Genomic DNA, 18,107 nt, shown 5'->3' with positions numbered 1-18,107 from the left:
GATGATGCTTTGATGCTATTAGCCGTATAATGTAACAATAAAAAAAATCAATCATGAATGGTATGTGCAAAAAAAAAATCCCCTCGGACAGGAATCGAACCCGAGTCTACTGATTACCTCTCCGACATCTAACCAATAGGCCAAATCGTCAGACGATACAAGTTAAGCTGTAGCTCTATTATTCAGGTGACTTCATCGAGTTGAATTCGCTGCTAGATTCTCCGGCAGAAAATGCTCAATATGCCTTCATTGAAAGTGCTCTGTTCGCCTCTAGTGAACAAATTAAAGTAAAAACGCGTTTTACAATTGATTGAAGTGAAAAATCAAAAATTTTATGATGCTGAAAATTTAGAAACAATGTGTAGATCATGTTGCAGTGCATACATTTCAGATCAAGATGATTTAAAGGTCATAAAAGCTTATTTGGTTGTGCTCAAAAATTATAATATTTTCGTCACTTGAGAACCTAGCTGGTTATTATTTAATATTTCTGTAAATATGAAAAGGATATTTCTTTTTTGGTGAAAAATTAATACTATAGGTAGTACGAAACAAGTCCTCATGAAAATTTGTTTAAGAAAATACGTACTTATGTAGAAAAATGGACTTCTCATTATGCCTCGGGTGCTCGTTATGCCCTCATCTCCCCTATATGTGTTTGTATCAACGTGCCTTGAACTAATTTCTCGATTTAGAACGTAATTTTTTACCTGGGCTGAAAATAAACCCTTTCCTTGGCATTTAAACGCCTTGAAGTAGACAAGCATTTTTGAATTTTTTTCAATTGATCCTGACGTGTTTTTTTTTCGATTCACTCCAAAACTTCAAAATAAGTTCATTTTTGCGAATTTTTCTGCAAATTGTGAAACGTACTATTATTAGATATTTGAAGTTAAATCTTTATGAGAAAAAATTACAAGATATTTCGCTTTTAGCTAACTTTGTCATTTTCATCAGTTTTTCAAAAATGATAATAAAAACAAAAGTAGCAAACTTCTACACGAAAAAACATAAATTAGCATTGAAAAGTTTTCAAAATCATCATCTGTATTAACAAATATATGTGCTGCAAAAATTTTAAATTTTCAACCCATTTTATCTTGCAACTTTCATTTGAAGATATCAAAATGGACTATTCTCGCCTTTGAGCATTATGAAAACAATAATGGCTATTAATAATATTGGCTATGAAACGTTATTTTCCGCAGAATATTAGATTTCGCAGATGGTATTTTTGAACTCTTTTTGAAAACTTTTTCACGTTTTTTTTTTGTGTGGAAGTTCACTTTTTTTTTTTAATAAAAAGGTTATAAAATTTTAATGCATTCTGATCTGCTATCTTATAATTTCTGTTGAAAAAAAGACAAAAATATGAGCTTTAGAAATATGGATTTCTCACTAAAAATCTAGCCTCAAAGAACTCAAAAAGTGAAAATTCAAAAAATCTGCAAACAATGAACAGTTTTTCAAGGCACTACAATGAACTAAATTTGAAGTTTTTGGAGAAACAGAACTGAAGATCCTAGGCGCAAACCTGTCAGATTATAAAAAAATACCTAAATTGAAAGCTTTTCGTAAACATAAATTAAATTATCCTCACAGCTTTCGAAAATGGGTAAATAATCATTTAATCAATTTGAGCACTTTTCGGGCAAAACTGTAAAACATTACAAAAACTTGGAAATTCAAAGTTTCAATTTAATGATCAACTTCCTAGAAGATGGTAACAACTTTTGACTTTTGAGAAAAAAAACTTATCTATAGAAATTTTCTTTTTGATTATTTTTTTCCAATTTTTCCAATTACGGCAATTTTAAATATATTTCTTAAACCATAAGTCCAATCGTTTTGCAGTCTTCAACAAAGTTCTCAAATGAATTAGAATCATTCAAATAAAATACTCGTAGACTTTCATCAGCAGTTTCAGAATTAGTTGAAATGTTATCTATTAAAACTTCCTAAAAATTGTAAAATTTAGTATTTTTGAAGCCATGTATCTCTGAATGTTTGAAATCTAGGTAAATCCTTGATTGAATGAAGGATAATCAATCATTTCAAAATCAATTTTTGTTTTTAAGGAAGGTTTGTTGGCTAATCAACTATCAATGATCGATTTGACTCAAAATCGATCAATTTCAAAAATTTCCACGCGCCATACACTAAATTAAGATCTGATAGACAAAATCTTACATATGACTTGAATTCAAGACGCCAAAATCTTCCAAAAATAGTTATTAAATCATAAGCCCCAAAAACGCTTTTCTCTAGACACAAGAGTCTAGTGCAACACAAAAAAACCCCTACCCTGTTTTGAATGACGCAGTTATTACGTTTTATTTTTAATATCATCAGTATTGTAAAAAAGCTTTTAAAAAATTAATCGGCTTTGTTTCTGAACCCAATTGGTCACACTATAATGCATTTTCTGTCAAAATCGGGGATTCACTGCATGTGCTTTCTACTATTTACTGCTTTTTATGCTTATCTTTCGATTAACAACCAAGTTTATCAACTGTGTCAAATGATATCAGTTCTCTTGGTATTTAAACGCCTTGAAGTAGACAATAAAATAAAATTTCATATTTATACACCTTTGCAAACTAAGTAGAGAAAATTTCCTTGTTAAAAACTTAAACTTAAGTATTTGAAAACTATAATAAATTGTTGAATATTTGATTGTATTTGAGTTTAACAAAAGCATATAGAAACTTAGATTAAATAAGTCCGTTTCATGATTCCAATCAAGTTTGAGATGAATTTGAATTCATTGAATTTTTTTATGATACTGAAACTATCGAATAAGCAATATACAGCAGCTGTCAAATAATAAATATGTAACCTAATTCCCGTTTTGTTCATTCCAGGTTTTATAACTTTTCCATTATTCACCCTAGATTTCGAAAAAAAGCTGACGGTATTGCATACATTCAGGGGTAAAACCGATGAAGATATTTTTCGAAACATTGAAATTGTATGCCGTCCCCGATTGCTCAGTGCATTTCTTTGCTTGTGCTGAGGCTCAAGTTATTCAAAAAAAAAAACCATTTCTGAAAAAAAAAATGCAATAAATATGAAAGTTAATTGCAAGTCTTAGCGCCTGCAAAAGCCTCTAAAACAATTGTTCAAACAATAATATCTCACAGAACTAAATCTCATTAGAAGTTGTTCTCTAGTTGGAAAATAAATTCGGCACGCTTAAAACTTTTCCCATCTGCTCCAATATATCCGTGGCCGCTCTTTGAGGTACCAAAAATATCCTTGATATAACACTAGATTTAGAGTACCAACAGTGTCAGTACATATGTGTGTGTGTATGCTTGTATGTATGCCTTGTATAGTAATAATGTCCTACGACGATATCTACAATGAGAGTTTGCTGCCTCAGATAAATTTTTCTCCTTACTTCCCTTACCTAGGTTTCGTTTATAGTCTGAGAGATTGAGAAAATGAAAAGATGTCCCCAGTAAGAGATGCTACACATTACAGTACATTTACGAAGATGATGCGATGGGCCAGTTTTTGGTTTGCTGTTGTTGTTGTTGTTATTCGTTTTCTGGTGGGGAGACACCCTTAAATGGCCGTTTTGGTTGCTCCACCGAACACCGAAATATTTATTTATAAAATTCGTTCAAGTCTCATAACTACCGCAGTGTTGTGTGTCCTTCAGTAGAAAAAGTTTTCCTTTTAATCTAGGCAGAATTTGGGGAGGGGGCAGAAAAATTTGTGGTGGAAAAGTGGGGATTATGAATGAAAACTGTCTGTCTGTGTATATGTGAGGAATAAAAGTGACCACCGACGTCAGCGACATTTTTCTATCCTACAACTTTTGCCACCTGGTAAAAGCCGACCTGCGACGTTTCGGTTGTGGCTTTTGGCGTCGGCTTTGGGATTGAGACAGGAAAAATGCCTTCAGCGTGTCGGCTGGCATTTGGTACATGGGCGTCAGGGGAAGGTCTACGGACCTTCGTGGATGTGGAGGGGCGTTGGCAAAGTTCCGAGAGCAGAGGGGGCCCTCGAGATCCCGCACTCGAACGGCCACTTACTACTGGGGGGCCACTTTGGCCTTCATGAAGTAGGTCAGGATGTCGATGGGCAGCGGGAACACGATGGTTGAGTTCTTCTCCGCCGAGATGGTGTTCAGCGTCTGGAGGTAGCGCAATTGCAGGGCTGCCGGTGAATCGCCGATGACCTCCGAGGCCTCACGCAGAGCTCGGGACGCTTTCTGCTCACCCTCGGCTGCGATGACCTTGGCGCGTGCCTCACGAGCGGCCTCGGCTTCGGCTGCCATGGCACGTTGCAGTTGAACCGGCAGGCGGACGTCCTTGCTGCAATTTAATGAAGGGAATAAAAAAATCGTGATTAGTCACCCCAAAACTCATGCTTCTTAATTTGCTTAGGTACAATGAACTAAATAATGCCAGCTTAGCTTAAAAAAATGGTTGGGATATATCATTCACAACATTAAGACTTTTACACCACCAGGTTGGTGAATTTCATAATCGTCATTTATGCCAGTACAAGACGTATGTATTTCATCGTGATTTTTTGCGAACACACATTCGATGATAAAGATTTGTTTACAGTTTTGAATTTTTACGCAGTCCTAAAACGGAGAAATGTTTTGCCTTTCCTACAGAAAGGTAGGAGAGTGGGGATACTTCATCCCCTTTTCTTATTTTCATCATATCTTTTTCGAAAAATTTAATAAAACAGAACAGAACAAACAGAACCTCAAGATAGAATGTCAATTGACTATTTTGGTCATGTTTGGTCTCATTTCACAATGTATAACAGTTAGAGGAAGAAAATCCTATAATATTGTCTCAACGCTAAAGACATTGCATACTTCAAGGCGCTATTTTCTATAACTATGAGAAAATTAATTATATTAGCCCATTTCTTCAGACAATTGTTGGATAAATATTAGTAATTGGATAAATATTTGTAATTTCATAATCAGCAATGATCACAATCCATTCAGAAGAAGAATATACCGTTTTTAACTCTAGGGATCGATTGTACCCATAAACAACATTTTAGAAAACTTTTTCTGAAAAAAGTTGAGAGTTTTCCATTGCTTTGAAAATATGATATTATGATGTTCATATTACGCTCAAACGATTGATTTTTTGGAACAAATATATTGGTTATGATTTTTCCATGTAAAGAACATTTTAAAGTGATGAAAAAAGATCTTCAAGTCGCATTTCGTGAAATTTTTCAAACAAAGTTCAATTACTCAAACAATTATTTTGTTAGATTTTTTTGAGCTTTTAGCATAGTTGTTTTGCTCCATTTGGCACATTTTTCTAGATTATTTGATCTTTGAAGGACATTCCAGTTTCTAGATATAGCTAAGGAATCAAGTATCCCCAGGGATCAAGTATCCTCATTCTCCCCTATAGTTATCGATCGATTGGAGGGATCATTAATTATGAGTCTTAGATATATAATCAGCTCGGCGAGTTCTGACGATGTCTGTGTATTTGTGTGTATACGTGTGAACAACTAGCACTGAATTCTAATGACACAAAAATTACTTGACACGGAACGCGATTATTTGATGTAAATTTACATCACATATAATGGGAATAAAAACATGCATGACATATGCCGGAACTTCAAGAGCGATTTAAATATTACACGCCTTAAATATATTACATGTCTTTCATGTTTTATATGTCTGTTGAAGTTTACAAACGTGTAATATTCAACTCACACTGAAAACTCTGACATATTTATTTACATCATAGGTGATGTAATTTTTTAGATTTTTTTCATAGTGTTAAAATCGAATTTCAATTACATTAATATCACATGACATTGCAAGTGTTTTGCTAATGTAAATTGGAAATTCTTAAACCTTCAGAACACTCACCTTCCAAGTCCCTAAAACGACACGAGAACGAATGTTTTACTAGCATGAAATCTACACAAACAACTGACAGACCATATTCAAACGAGGTGAAATTTCATTCGGATGCATATTTATTCTGATAAAAGGTTACAAAAGTAAGTAGAACCAGCATTATTTGACGGGTTCAAACTGTGTCAAAGTTGAATTAAGACAATTTATGAAAGTTGTCTGTCGCATTTCGATTGAATATTGCTCAAGGTATAAAGGTTAAATTTAATGACCAGATCTATATGCAAAGATTCACTGCCGGACAGCAGAAGTGATAGTCAACGATGATTGGAACATCTGCATTTCATGAGAAAAGGAGGCTTATCAGGTTGTCGGAATGGGCCTCCAAAAATCAGGCGCGTTGGCAACCCTGCTTGCGAACAGAAAAAATCATTTCCGAAGATTGCAGCATGCCTGCAAGTTACATCCTTGCTGTGCGGTGATGCGTTGTACGTTTGCCAACTTGCAAGTTACAGAACGCTAGAATCTTTTTTGTGCGGTTCAATACATTACCCCAACGACGATGAAAAATGCAAAACCACGAATCCAAACGTTCGGTTCGACTCGTTCTTGTGTTTCTGAGGCTCGGTTCGTTCCACCAACCTAAAACGAGCCCACGGAGGAAGAAAGTGATACCAAAACGTCAACCAACCTTTCAATCAGAGTTGCCAACTATGTTCTTCACGTCAAGGGTGACCACTGCGCAAAACCGGTCTCCTCTCCTCTTCTACAGCCTGACATCAGTGCTACCTTAAACATGTGGAAGCGGCAGCGATTGGTGCTCCTGCCAAAACCGGGCAAGCCACCAGGTGACTCATCAGCATTTCGCCCGATATATCTCCTGGATACTGCTGGAAAGGTGTTAGAGAAGGTGGTACAGAGCAGGATCCAGCTTTACACCGAAAGTGCGAACGGCCTATCCGATAAACAGTCCAGTTTTCGGAAAGGCCGCAGTACGGTGGATGGTATTCGACGTTTTGTCGAAGGGGCAGACGAAGCCAGACTGAAGAAGAGGAGAGGAGACCGGCTTTGCGCAGTTGTCACCCTTGACGTGAAGAATGCCTTCAACAGCGTCAGTTGGGGAGCGATTGCGTTGTTGCTTTTTCATATGAGGATTCTGGCTTATATCTGTAGGATGGTGGAGTTTTACTTCCGTAACCGCCAACTACAGTATATGACCAGCGAGGGAGGTTCCACAAGGATCGATACTTGGTCCGGTGTTGTGGACCATTGTCTAAGACGAACTGCTGAGACTGCAGCACCAGTGGGACAGCTCGAAACGCGGCCGGTGGACCCATTGCTTGATCCCTAACGTCGGATTTTGGATGAATCGGAGACATGGAGAGGTGGATTTATGTATGACGCAGTTTTTGACTGATCACGGATGCTTCATGCAGCACCACTATCGCTTCAGAAATGTGGTCTCGCCATTCTGCCTAACCTGCAGTGACACAGTAGAGACACCAGAGCACGTAGTGTTTAACTGTCCGATGTTCAAAGAGGTACGCGCTAACATGCATACCGCCTGCGAACCTGACACGACAGCCGACAACATCGTGCGGAGGATGTGTAAGGATGCCAATATTTGGCGCGTGGTCAGCGATGGCTTCACCCGGATCATGACTGCCCTGCAGAGGAGTTGGAACCAGCACCAGTCCGCGACCGTTGTAGGTTGACTCCTTTTTCGGGTAGCATCTGAGTAGTGTTTGTCCAATCCTGGCAGAAAAGCATGCAAAGATAAGACTATACCTTCTTCGTCTGCCGACCTGTTAGGTACGTCGCGCGTCTGTGTGTAGGATACATCCAACGTTATCGTCTAGGGGTATCCGAGTCGAACGCGCCCTCTGCGACGGAGGCATGACCTTCTTCGCAGTCGAACTCCTAGGGGGAAGAGTATTTACGCCGCGAAATGCTCTCGGGTAGGGTGACTTCACGTCGTCGGCGGGTGAGTCACTCGAGTCGGTGTAGGATGACGTCTTCGCCGGGAATCATCCGAGTAGTTTCGTAAAGACGTATGCTGTGACAGGCGCGTGTTCAGGATAAGCTGCTCTCGATTTGGCACACGGAGGGGCAAAGAGGATAGGGCTTTGAGCCAAACCAAGTGGAGCCAAGATCTCGAGTCGTTAGAGGAGAGGTCATTGGTCTCTTGCAGTGGTCTCGAACAGAGGTGGAGCGCACGACAGTCGTGGAAACCAAACGAGCATCGAGTTGCGAGTAGAGGCCGGACCTCGAGTCGTCAGAGACCTCTCCTTAGTCTTGAATCGTAACAAGAGGCAGGGTATATATGTTGGAGTTTTGACTTGAAATACTCAATTTCAAGTCGATTAGCCGATGAGCGCTCGCCGTGCCTTGGAATGCAATCCGTAAAAAGGATTTACCACCTGGGTGATCAACTAATAAAAAAAACATCAGTGCTGCGTTTGCTGCCGCAACCGGAAGTTTCGCGAACGCCAGCTGTGTTCCGAATTTGGAAGGGCTTTTCCGCATCCTGATCGAGATCTTGCACAGATCCGCGTTCTTGATCTCGCTTTCCGTGGCTATCTCGTCAAGACTTTTGATCCTGGCGGTAACCTTGGTGCTCAGGACACGGATTTCCGCCGTTTCCCCGATTGTTTCCTGCGTGAGCGCGTTGTACTCTGTGCTCTTGGTAGTTGAGCCTCGTCTGAGCTCAAGGATTATCTCGCTGGAAAGTGCCAGACGGATTCTCCTCACGTCTCCTTCTTGGCTTCCGGTGCCTTAACCACTAAGGCTTCCCCCTTATCCCTGACGCGGTTGGGTTTGGCTCGCTCAGCTTGGGAAGTTGGCCTCTCTCCTCGTTCTCGTTTTTGCTCGGATTCTGCCGGAACTTAGGATCCCGGGCTCTTTTCTTCTCCAAATCTCGTCTCCCCTGGAGACCCTCTTTTCCTTTTGCCGTTTCTACGGTTTTGCCGTCTGCACGAAGACGCTGACCTTCTTCGGCCGAATAGTTTCAGCAGAAGTCTCAGAGCCCTGAAGCTCCGGGGAGCTTAGGAGTTCCTCGACTGCCGGCTGAGCTTCGACGAAGAGGTCTTCTCTCTTTCCGACTTTTACCGGCGTCCTCACCGGCTCGGCGCATTGCCTAACCGGCGAGCGCCTCAGCTCGCACCTGCCAAACGCTTGATATAGCTTGAAGGCGACCTAAGTGACTAAGTGACCTTTTGTAGAGCCATTCCTTAGCAGCGCCAACGTTGAGTGTTGAAGCCGCCTGAACTGTTTGGTATTTGCAAACGTCTTTTGACAGTACTGAATGACAGTTACCGGAACCTCTTTTGATCACGTCGATTTGATGTATCGATTTTTATGAAACTCGACAAGATCAAACATTGCGGCATATTTTGCTCAATTTTTATGTTTTTCCAATGATTTTTTTTTTTAATTTTCAGCGAATACTGCGAAACAATCTCTAATTTTATTTTTAACCCTCATCCGTCCCTGAAATTTTTTACCGTTACAGTCCCTGGAGTTTCAATTTTACACTCCTGACTTAAACCGCAATATCTTTCTCGTTCCTCAACAGATTTTTACAAAAACAATAGTTTTGCTAACCTCTGGCTTGAATATATTTTTCAAAAAATCCGAAAAACATGCTCCTAAAAAAAAAGACTGTAGATCAATTACGTAAGTAATGCTCAAAAAGAAAAATTCACTTAGTGTCCAAGAAACAACACGAAGCACATAAGTAAATATTTTTTAGAATTTTTTTTAAGATCATGACCACAAAAATTGTTAAGAGGTTGTGTATAAACCGTACTTTTCAATCAGTGCACCTTCCAAATTGTTTCCGTCTTATCAGATAAATTTTGAAAAAAAATATACTTATGTGCAACGTGCGGCTTCAAACTTTGTTTTTCTTATTTTTAGTTTGAACATTACTATCAACAGTTTTTTTTTTCGAAGCATGTTTTTCATGGTTTTTTTTCCTAGACTTTTATAAACGAAAAACTGAAGAGTTATACGTTAGTAATGTTTCAAAGACACATTTGAGTTAGTTTATGAGGTTTCCAAAACTATATTTTTTTTAAGAATCGGTTTAGAAACAAGAGAGATCTAGCGATTTTAAGCGAGGAGTGTATAATTGACACTGAAGGTCTGAATAGGAAGTTTTTTTTCTGGGCTTTCAGGGAGGTCCATAAAAAACGAAATGATACAAAATTAAATATTTAAAAAATTCTTTGAGGATTTCCGAAGAAATTCGAATTTTAGATGGCATGTTCGGCGGGATGAAATTCTAGAGAGAAATTTTGTTTTATTTTTCTAGAATATGAAAGAAAGATGGATAGAGCATTACTGTGCCAATAGAAGAAAGCTGAATAGGTATAGTGTAGAGCAAAGGTGTTACAATTCTTTTGAGCTTTTCATCAACATGCCCTCTAGCCTAAAATTTCAACACCCTTCAAGCTTTCTTCTATTGGCGCACTAATGCCTGTCTATTAATTTTTTTTCATATTCTATAAGAATTTAAAAAAAAAATCTCTCTTGAACTTCATTCCGCCGAACATGCCATCTAAAATTTCGTATCATAAATATACGGCGTTAAAAATCTTAAAGTTGCGAAGAAATTGTGTTATTTGGATGCACTCGAATAAAGCTACAAGATGTCAAACTTCCAATAGTGTCATATTGACACGCAAGATCAGATTAGGGTTAACAGGAAAGCGGTTTTTTTTATACAGTTAATGTACAGTCTTCAACTTTTTCGAAGCGTTTTAATTGGATAGCTATTCTTAATTGTTAGAAAATTTCTTGATTATATTTCAGCCGTTTAAAAAAGAATGAAATCGTGCAGAGCATCGCACAAATTTCCAACTTTGACAGGCTGCCGTTTCTCTCACAGTTGATATTTTTTCATGAAACTCTCACACAAGCTAGTTCAACTTATAAACTCCTCATTTTTTGAGCTTTGAACATTCTACGTGCACTAGGATGAGAGGATAACACAGATAAATAGATAACTTCTACTATAGTAGTAAAAGGATGGATACCTTATCAAATCGCCTCACTAAATAAGCAGTTTTCATTCTCAAATGGGATGTTTTCATCCCGAAATTTTGTAAGTTTTTGTACTAGAATATTATTTTTTACATTATGGACAAATTTTATCAAAATCAAGCAACGCGATCATAACTTAAAGTGGTAAACATAATTTTTATGAAATTTTCTCTCTTTTCAAGCAAATTGACAATTAGGAGCTTGGAATCCATTTTTTTAAACGGATTTCATACAAACGAGACATGTTACTTACATTTCCACTCGTTCCACCTTGATGCCCCAGGCCTCGGTCGCCTCGTCCAGGGAGAGCTGCATGCTGCCGGAAATGGTCATCCGCTCGCTGAGAATCTCGTGCAGATGCCGGGTACCCATCGTGTTCCGGAGCGTCGTCTGGGCCAGCAGCCGGGTCGAGTGATGCGCATTCTCGACGTTGGCAATCGATACGGTTGCATTCGAGACGCGATAGTACACGACGGCATCTACCGAAACCGTCACGCTGTCCTTCGTCAGGACCTGTGAATGAAATGAAACGGTCAGAAAGGGAATTCCCAAATCTTAATCTCAATTCTGAGATCCGATTTTTTTTTATTCCTTTCTTGATTGTTATCATTTTTGAAAACATCCAATTTGTTTGTATCTAATCTACAAAATAAGAAAAACATATCTCAGAATTGCGACTAATGTGGATGCCAGAATCAAGCTTGGCTCCAATTTCTCATTGTTTAATCTTCCGACATCTAACCAGATCTGGCGAAAGCGCTTCACTTACCTCTTGCGGTGGGACATCGTAGGTTCGGGTACGCAAATCAACCCGGGCGTAGGCATCGATGCAGGGCAGAATGAAGAAGATACCTGTCGGAGTGTAATCAAGAAAAACCGTCATCGGAGGAAGAGAGGTAAGAAAAGATTTCTCCGGTTAGATAATCCCGGTAGCAGATTCGAGTCATCATCGTTATCTGCCGGTATCATGAATAGTTGATGGCAAATGTGACCCAATCTGTCCTCGGCGTTTGTTCCGGAGCATGAAGTATATGCAAAAATGGTACGGATTGAACTCACCTGGTCCTTTCGCACCACCTTGGACGAGCCGACCGAGACGGAAAATAACGGCACGTTCGTACTCCTGCACGACCTGCAATGAGAAAGATGATTGGAAACCATTGTAGAAAGAAGGTTAGAGGAAGAGAGCACAGGAGGGTTTTGGCAATCGAATGGAAAATTTATCAACGTTCGCAATCAATTCTATGGAACAGAATTGAGAGATTTTTTACCCATGGTTGGAAGGAGTCATGTTTTAAGGAGAAAGCACTTTTGAGGTAACTAGTATGTTGTAGGTAGGATATATTTATCACTGTTATTGTTGAGTACTTATTAGACTGCCCCAAATTTGTATGGGAAATTTAAAATCTGTGAAATGTTACACGCTGCAGGCTAAAATTCAGTGTTCGGCATCGCTAACTGAAAAATTAGCGCCGCTAATCAAATCGCTAACTAATACAAAGTTAGCGATAGCTAATTTAATACGCTAAATGTGCGAAAAAAGCTATCGCTTTAAGCTTAAAGCGCTAATCGCTAATCGCTAACTGTTTATTTACCAACATTAAGGCCGGAACAAATATCATTTTTTTTAGTTACGCACTTCCCTTTCCGAATTTTCCAACTCCCCAAGGGGGAATTGATGAAGTTTCAAGTATTTAATTTAAAATTAGATAAATTGATCTTATTTTCATAAAATTATATGAGCAAAACCAAAACTGTCAAAAATAGGAGTGAAAGCGAGTCTTTGTGTTCTATAAATTAAAACGATTTTCGAACAATTAAAGAAAGAACAAAAGAACAGAATGTGGAAAATGTGAGCTATATCTCTCTTTTTTTTTTAAATTTAAATTTTGGTTAAAATTTACACGATTCATCGGTTTTGTGCAAAGTAGATAGTATGCAATTTTGTTGCAAATAATCTTTTGAATAGCACTGCAATTTTGCAATATTTTTGTTTTGGCATTATTTTACATAATCCTCATTTAAAATCTTAAGCCTGTTTTCCCTTTTTTTCAAATTTGAAGGAGCATTGACAATGCGTGAACATTTATACAATTTTTATTTGAACTTAAAACGAAGGATACAATAGTGATTTTATCTTATTTTTATATGAACTGATCTCTAAAATACTGTATTGTCAAAAATAAATCGCTCAACCACTTGAAAACAAATGCTGATGAAGAGATGTTGAAAATAGTTTTATATTGTTTAACACCTTTCATTTGTAAAAATACAAAACGAGTTCGGCTCCTTAAAGGTATGAGACGTTTCAAATAAAGAAATTAAAAAAAAACCTTTTATTGTTATCTTCTTCTGTAAAAGTTTCTAAAAAAAAGAGCTTAAAGAGAGAAAAATGACACTTAATGAATCTTTTCTTTCAACTCTAGTTCGCATTCCTCCAATGAATCCAATTAAACAATCAGAATGATGCACAATGTCACTTTGACTTATTAATCAAGTTAAAAAGTTAATTCTATCACTAAGAATTCGAGAGATTGATACAAATATATGGAAGTTAGCGATCTTCAATTAGCGGAACCAAAAAATAGCGGAACTTTTCAATTCGCTAAATCAATCCAAACTTAGCGGCAAAATTAAACCGCTAACAAAAAGTTAGCGGACTAACTAGCGAATAGCGGATTAGCGCTTTTGTGCCGGACACTGCTAAAATTGATCCTGGGCCTAGTACAAGATCTCATGCCAATTTCGAGACATTTTGTTCGAGAGGAACATGAAAAACCAGTTTTTCGTCAGTAACTTTTGTCTTCTTCGACCGATTTCTTTCAAAAACGGGTTTTCTCGAAGCCTTAACTATGACAAATATTTCATCAGAAGGTTGCATTTCAATTAAAGTTTAGATAAAAAAGTTATTAAGCTTCAAAAATTGAAGCTAATGAGGCGACTAAATGTCCGACCAGGACACTCAATGTGAAAGGCATGCCGCTTCTTCAAATAATGACGGATTTTAACCATTGTTGTTGTGCTCGATAGCAATTTTTAATGTTTTTCTAATATTTGAGTTTGGATGATATTCACTTGATAGTTCGGAAAGAAGTAAGGGCGGAAAAATGCTTGGCCATTCAAAAAAACATTGCATAACCACATGGGCTTAGGAAAATGACTGGACGATTTGTGATACCAATAAAACAGTTTTTCATCAATAGCTTTGGTTCCCGCCGGCCGATTGCTTTCAAAAACAATTTTTCTAAAAGCTTAAATTATGAAAAATATTTCATCCGAGGACTGCATTTCGATAAGAGTTAAGATAAAAAAAAGTTATTAGGCTTCAAAAATAGGCTAAACTTTTTACGGTGGTATTCATTACATATTATTACAGCGACCAAAGTTATTGACAAAAAACTGGTTTTTCATGTTTCTTCCGAGCAAAATGTCTCAAAATCTCATACAAACTTCAGGCTCGTTGAGCGACCCCTTCCCGTGATCCGATCTGGCCCAAATTTGGTAGAGATCTTGTACTAGGACTTGAATCAATTTTAGCCTGCAGCGCATAACATTTCACAGGTTTTGAACTTTCCCATACAAATTTAGGGCAGTCTTTTGTACATATTTCCGCCTTTGGGCGGGGTTTATGTTTCATCTTTTCTATCTTACTCAGGATCTTTTTTTTTCCCAAAAAACCTATTCAGAATGGTTGTTACTCTCAGACCCAACCGCCAACATTTTTTTTAGATCGAAAAACACATGTACCAACGCTTTATGAAGCCAATAAAATAATAATTATTCGAAAGAAGGTCCTTTTACATTTTTCTCACGTTTTTATTATATTAGCTGTAGCTCTCTTTTGATAGAGAATGAAGGTGAATCTTTTTATTGTCATCACCATGCTTGTCCAACACCTCGCAAACAGAACAGAGCAGAGAACGACTTACACTTTTATCATTTCGAATTCCGAGTGCACTGTTCTGCCGATCAACTTTCACAAATCTTTTTGCCGAGTGCGCCCGATTGCAGTTGCTCTGACGGTCGGGTGGACGTCGTTCGCTCTAAAGAAATGAGAAGGAGCTGGCTAAAAAATTGCGCTCTAGCGACGCTGCTGTGTAGCTCAGTGTATCAAGCCAGAAAGATTTCAATGCAGGAATGTTTTCTTAAAAAAAGCCGTCATGCAGTGCGGAACAGTGCATCAGTTGAAGAGGTTTCCAATGTAGGTTTATGTATTAGCATTTCAGAACTATTTTTGTACGTATGGTTTGATTTTTGATTAAACAAACTTTTACAAATCCGATACTCGACAAACAATTTAAAACTGAGTTTGATTTTCTTGTTTCATTTGCCAAATAATGTGGATAAAACTGGGCAAAATCCAAGTAGTTTTTTTTAACAATATCCGGGCATCCGGGCCGAAACTTTTCTCGAAAATTGCATTTAAACACTGGGCTAGCCCGGATGAATCTGTAAACTTAAGTTTATGTACGCGGGTAGCATTAATTTACAAAAGCACCGTTTCGCAAGATAACATTTACTAAAGTTATCCGAAAATCTTTGTCTATTAGACAAACCGTGAAAATTACGCAGGGATCTGGGACAAATTTTAGAAATAAAACTGGAAAACCTCCACAAATCGTAAAAATCAGGATTAATCATCCTTTGCTACAATTTTAATATTTTTCGACCGAATAAAGCTTCCGTAGCTAATCATTGGTTCTGGTGCAGAACCTCAATCTAGGGGAACTAAATTAATATCGCCCTGGAATAAAAAGATAGGTGTTTTGGGCAAAGCTGTTAATTCGCATATTTTGATATAAAATTTAAAGTCGAGAGTTTCAAAATTTGCGCAATAATAATAAAAACGTTTTTTGAAAGACATCGGTCGAAGAAGACAAAAGTTATTAGCTTAGCTTAGCTTAGCTTGATTGACTACTCACATCCACCATTAATCATTGAACCTGAAAAACTGTATTTATTTTTTGTAATAAATTCGAATTAAAATTTCATTTGATTGCTTTAATAAATTTCATTGATACTCTTCGATGGTATGATTGATATTGAATTAAATGCATTTCGAATCCCATGATCACAGGCGTGGCTCAGTAGAAATAGTTCCACATCGCCAATGGTTGCTACTCCGTGATTGACCGAGGCCACCAATTTTGTTCAAAGGTCAAATGAATAGTGTCTGGGACTGACAGCACATTCACAATGCCCAAAACTGATGCTCTCTCTTTAATCATCAATAACGGCGCTGGCCACGTCCTAGTAGTCAATAGATAGATTGGAAAAATAGAGAAAAGGATGAAAGAAGTAAATTTGTGCTTTAGGACCGAGGTCACCTCTGCATCCTAGCAATTAATTTTGTTTTGGAGAGTGGGTGGGAGGATATGATCAGGAAACACTTTTGACTAGTGCAATCTAGTTTTTGATCCTATTCTCCAAATTATTATTCAATCATATTCCTAGCTTACTAGTACCTTTTTAAGTTTTCTTAATCCTTCCAACGCCTTTTCATAAACTATTTGATCGTGTAAAACGTTTTGATTGCTCAGTTGATGAATTTATTAAACTAGAAACTCGAATTATCAGAACCAATTTAGGTAAATGGTGCGATCATAAATTTTCATACACTTTCCATTGATAAAAAACCTTCATAGCAGCAATGCCTTAAAAACAGTTAAAAAATACCCTAAATTGTGACTAGGCAACATGAACACGATGATAATTCGATTCAGGTTTTGTAGAATGCAACCGCCAAAAATAAGCTATCTTACTTCGTAAAGTCTATAAAATTGAATATTTCATAAAAATAAATCGGAACGGACTCACCAATGCAGGATAACTGGAGTCAATTCCAGCAAGCATTACGTCGCGTTCTAACATGCTAGATTTTTCATGTCAGCATGTGAAAGATGCAACCACACGTTCTAGCCGATCGAATCAATATAACCGAAATCTAGAAGCTAAAAACCGGAGGTTTAGATGCGCCATTGACCAAATTCATTGAAGGCACAATTCTGGAAGGTTCATTTCTTGAAGGCGTGTATTCAAAACTTTTTGTTTCCGTGGTTCAATTTTAACGCAGATACGCGGTTTAAACAGTCATATTTAAAATATTACAAAAATAAAAGAGAAAATTTGCGCGGAGCTGTAATGAAAATTTTTTTCTCCAAAAACGCGACCGTCACTTTCAGGCACACCCGGTCGAAGAAGACAAAAGTTATTGACGAAAAACTGGTTTTTCATGTTCCTCTCGAACAAAATGTCTCAAAATCCCATACAAATTTTAGGCTCATTGAGCGACCCCTTCCCGTGGTCCGAGCTGGCATACCTATGCATTAATCTGCAGAACAATGTGCACAAAAAAGCGCACATATCTAAAATACTGTTTGTTTAAAGGAAATATTCGCTATTTTTTTTAAAAAGAAGCTCAGTATTTCCCTACGTTTGGTGAGGTTTGTTAGCTTGACAACAAACACTACTTTCCCTTTTGAATAATCCAGTTAGAAATATTCAACCTCGAACTTTTCACTTTTCAATAGCTAAAGAATGCTCCCATTCGAGACGGAGGATTTTTCACGACATTCGAACTCATAGTACTTCACTGTTAGATAACTTTTATGTCGTTTGATTTTCATCAAAACCATTTCCCAATACATTCTGCCTAACATTTGAGGATTCCATTGGTATAAGAATATTATTTTTCCGAGCAATAGTAAACTCACAATGAAAGATTGTTCTGACAAAGACACAAAAATTCCATTGCACACACGGTGTGCAATCGGTCTCGAATGGGTTAAAAGAAAAAATACTTTTTCTTATGTAAGTCATCCAACAAATTAGCAGTATTTGAATGACTTTAAATAGCTCATTTTTTTTTATTATATAACGTTCTTTCTTACTATGTAGTTAAAAAAAAGTTACCTAAATTTAGGGAAGGCTTATATGCGCCTTTTAAGCCGAATACTTATTCGATCAAATATTACATCGAATATGTGAAAAAATCAATATGAACATGATCAAGCATCTTTTTTCTTTACATTGGATTAAGTTTTAAGTTGAAATCTTCTCAGTTTTCGAGAAAACTATTTTATTACAAAAGTTGTTTAAATTATTGAACCACAAACCGTGCGGGCAAAATGCGCCTGTTTATGCATTCAGCTAAATTTCAGTATTTTTTGCAATGTTTTAGTTTTGTTATATTGAA

General features: G+C 37.4%; 1 protein-coding gene across 8 annotated transcripts in view; it reads right to left on the bottom strand.

The window, feature by feature from the left end:
- Nucleotides 1-2,728: 2,728 nt before the first annotated feature.
- The window catches only part of LOC129751162 (band 7 protein AGAP004871), a 544,098-nt gene continuing 528,719 nt past the window's right edge, over nucleotides 2,729-18,107 (bottom strand). For all 8 annotated transcript variants that reach the window (XM_055746503.1, XM_055746504.1, XM_055746505.1 and 5 more), the window contains 4 exons: nucleotides 11,972-12,044; nucleotides 11,682-11,764; nucleotides 11,166-11,425; nucleotides 2,729-4,325 (listed from right to left, as the gene is read on the bottom strand). In XM_055746503.1, coding sequence (XP_055602478.1) covers nucleotides 4,043-4,325; nucleotides 11,166-11,425; nucleotides 11,682-11,764; nucleotides 11,972-12,044 — 699 coding nt within the window. In that variant the 3' untranslated portion in view covers nucleotides 2,729-4,042. The remainder of the gene's footprint in view (nucleotides 4,326-11,165; nucleotides 11,426-11,681; nucleotides 11,765-11,971; nucleotides 12,045-18,107) is intronic.

The sequence above is a fragment of the Uranotaenia lowii genome, chromosome 3 (assembly GCF_029784155.1).
Source record: "Uranotaenia lowii strain MFRU-FL chromosome 3, ASM2978415v1, whole genome shotgun sequence".
NCBI lineage: Eukaryota > Metazoa > Arthropoda > Insecta > Diptera > Culicidae > Uranotaenia > Uranotaenia lowii.
This window is presented reverse-complemented; position numbering and strand designations above follow the sequence as displayed.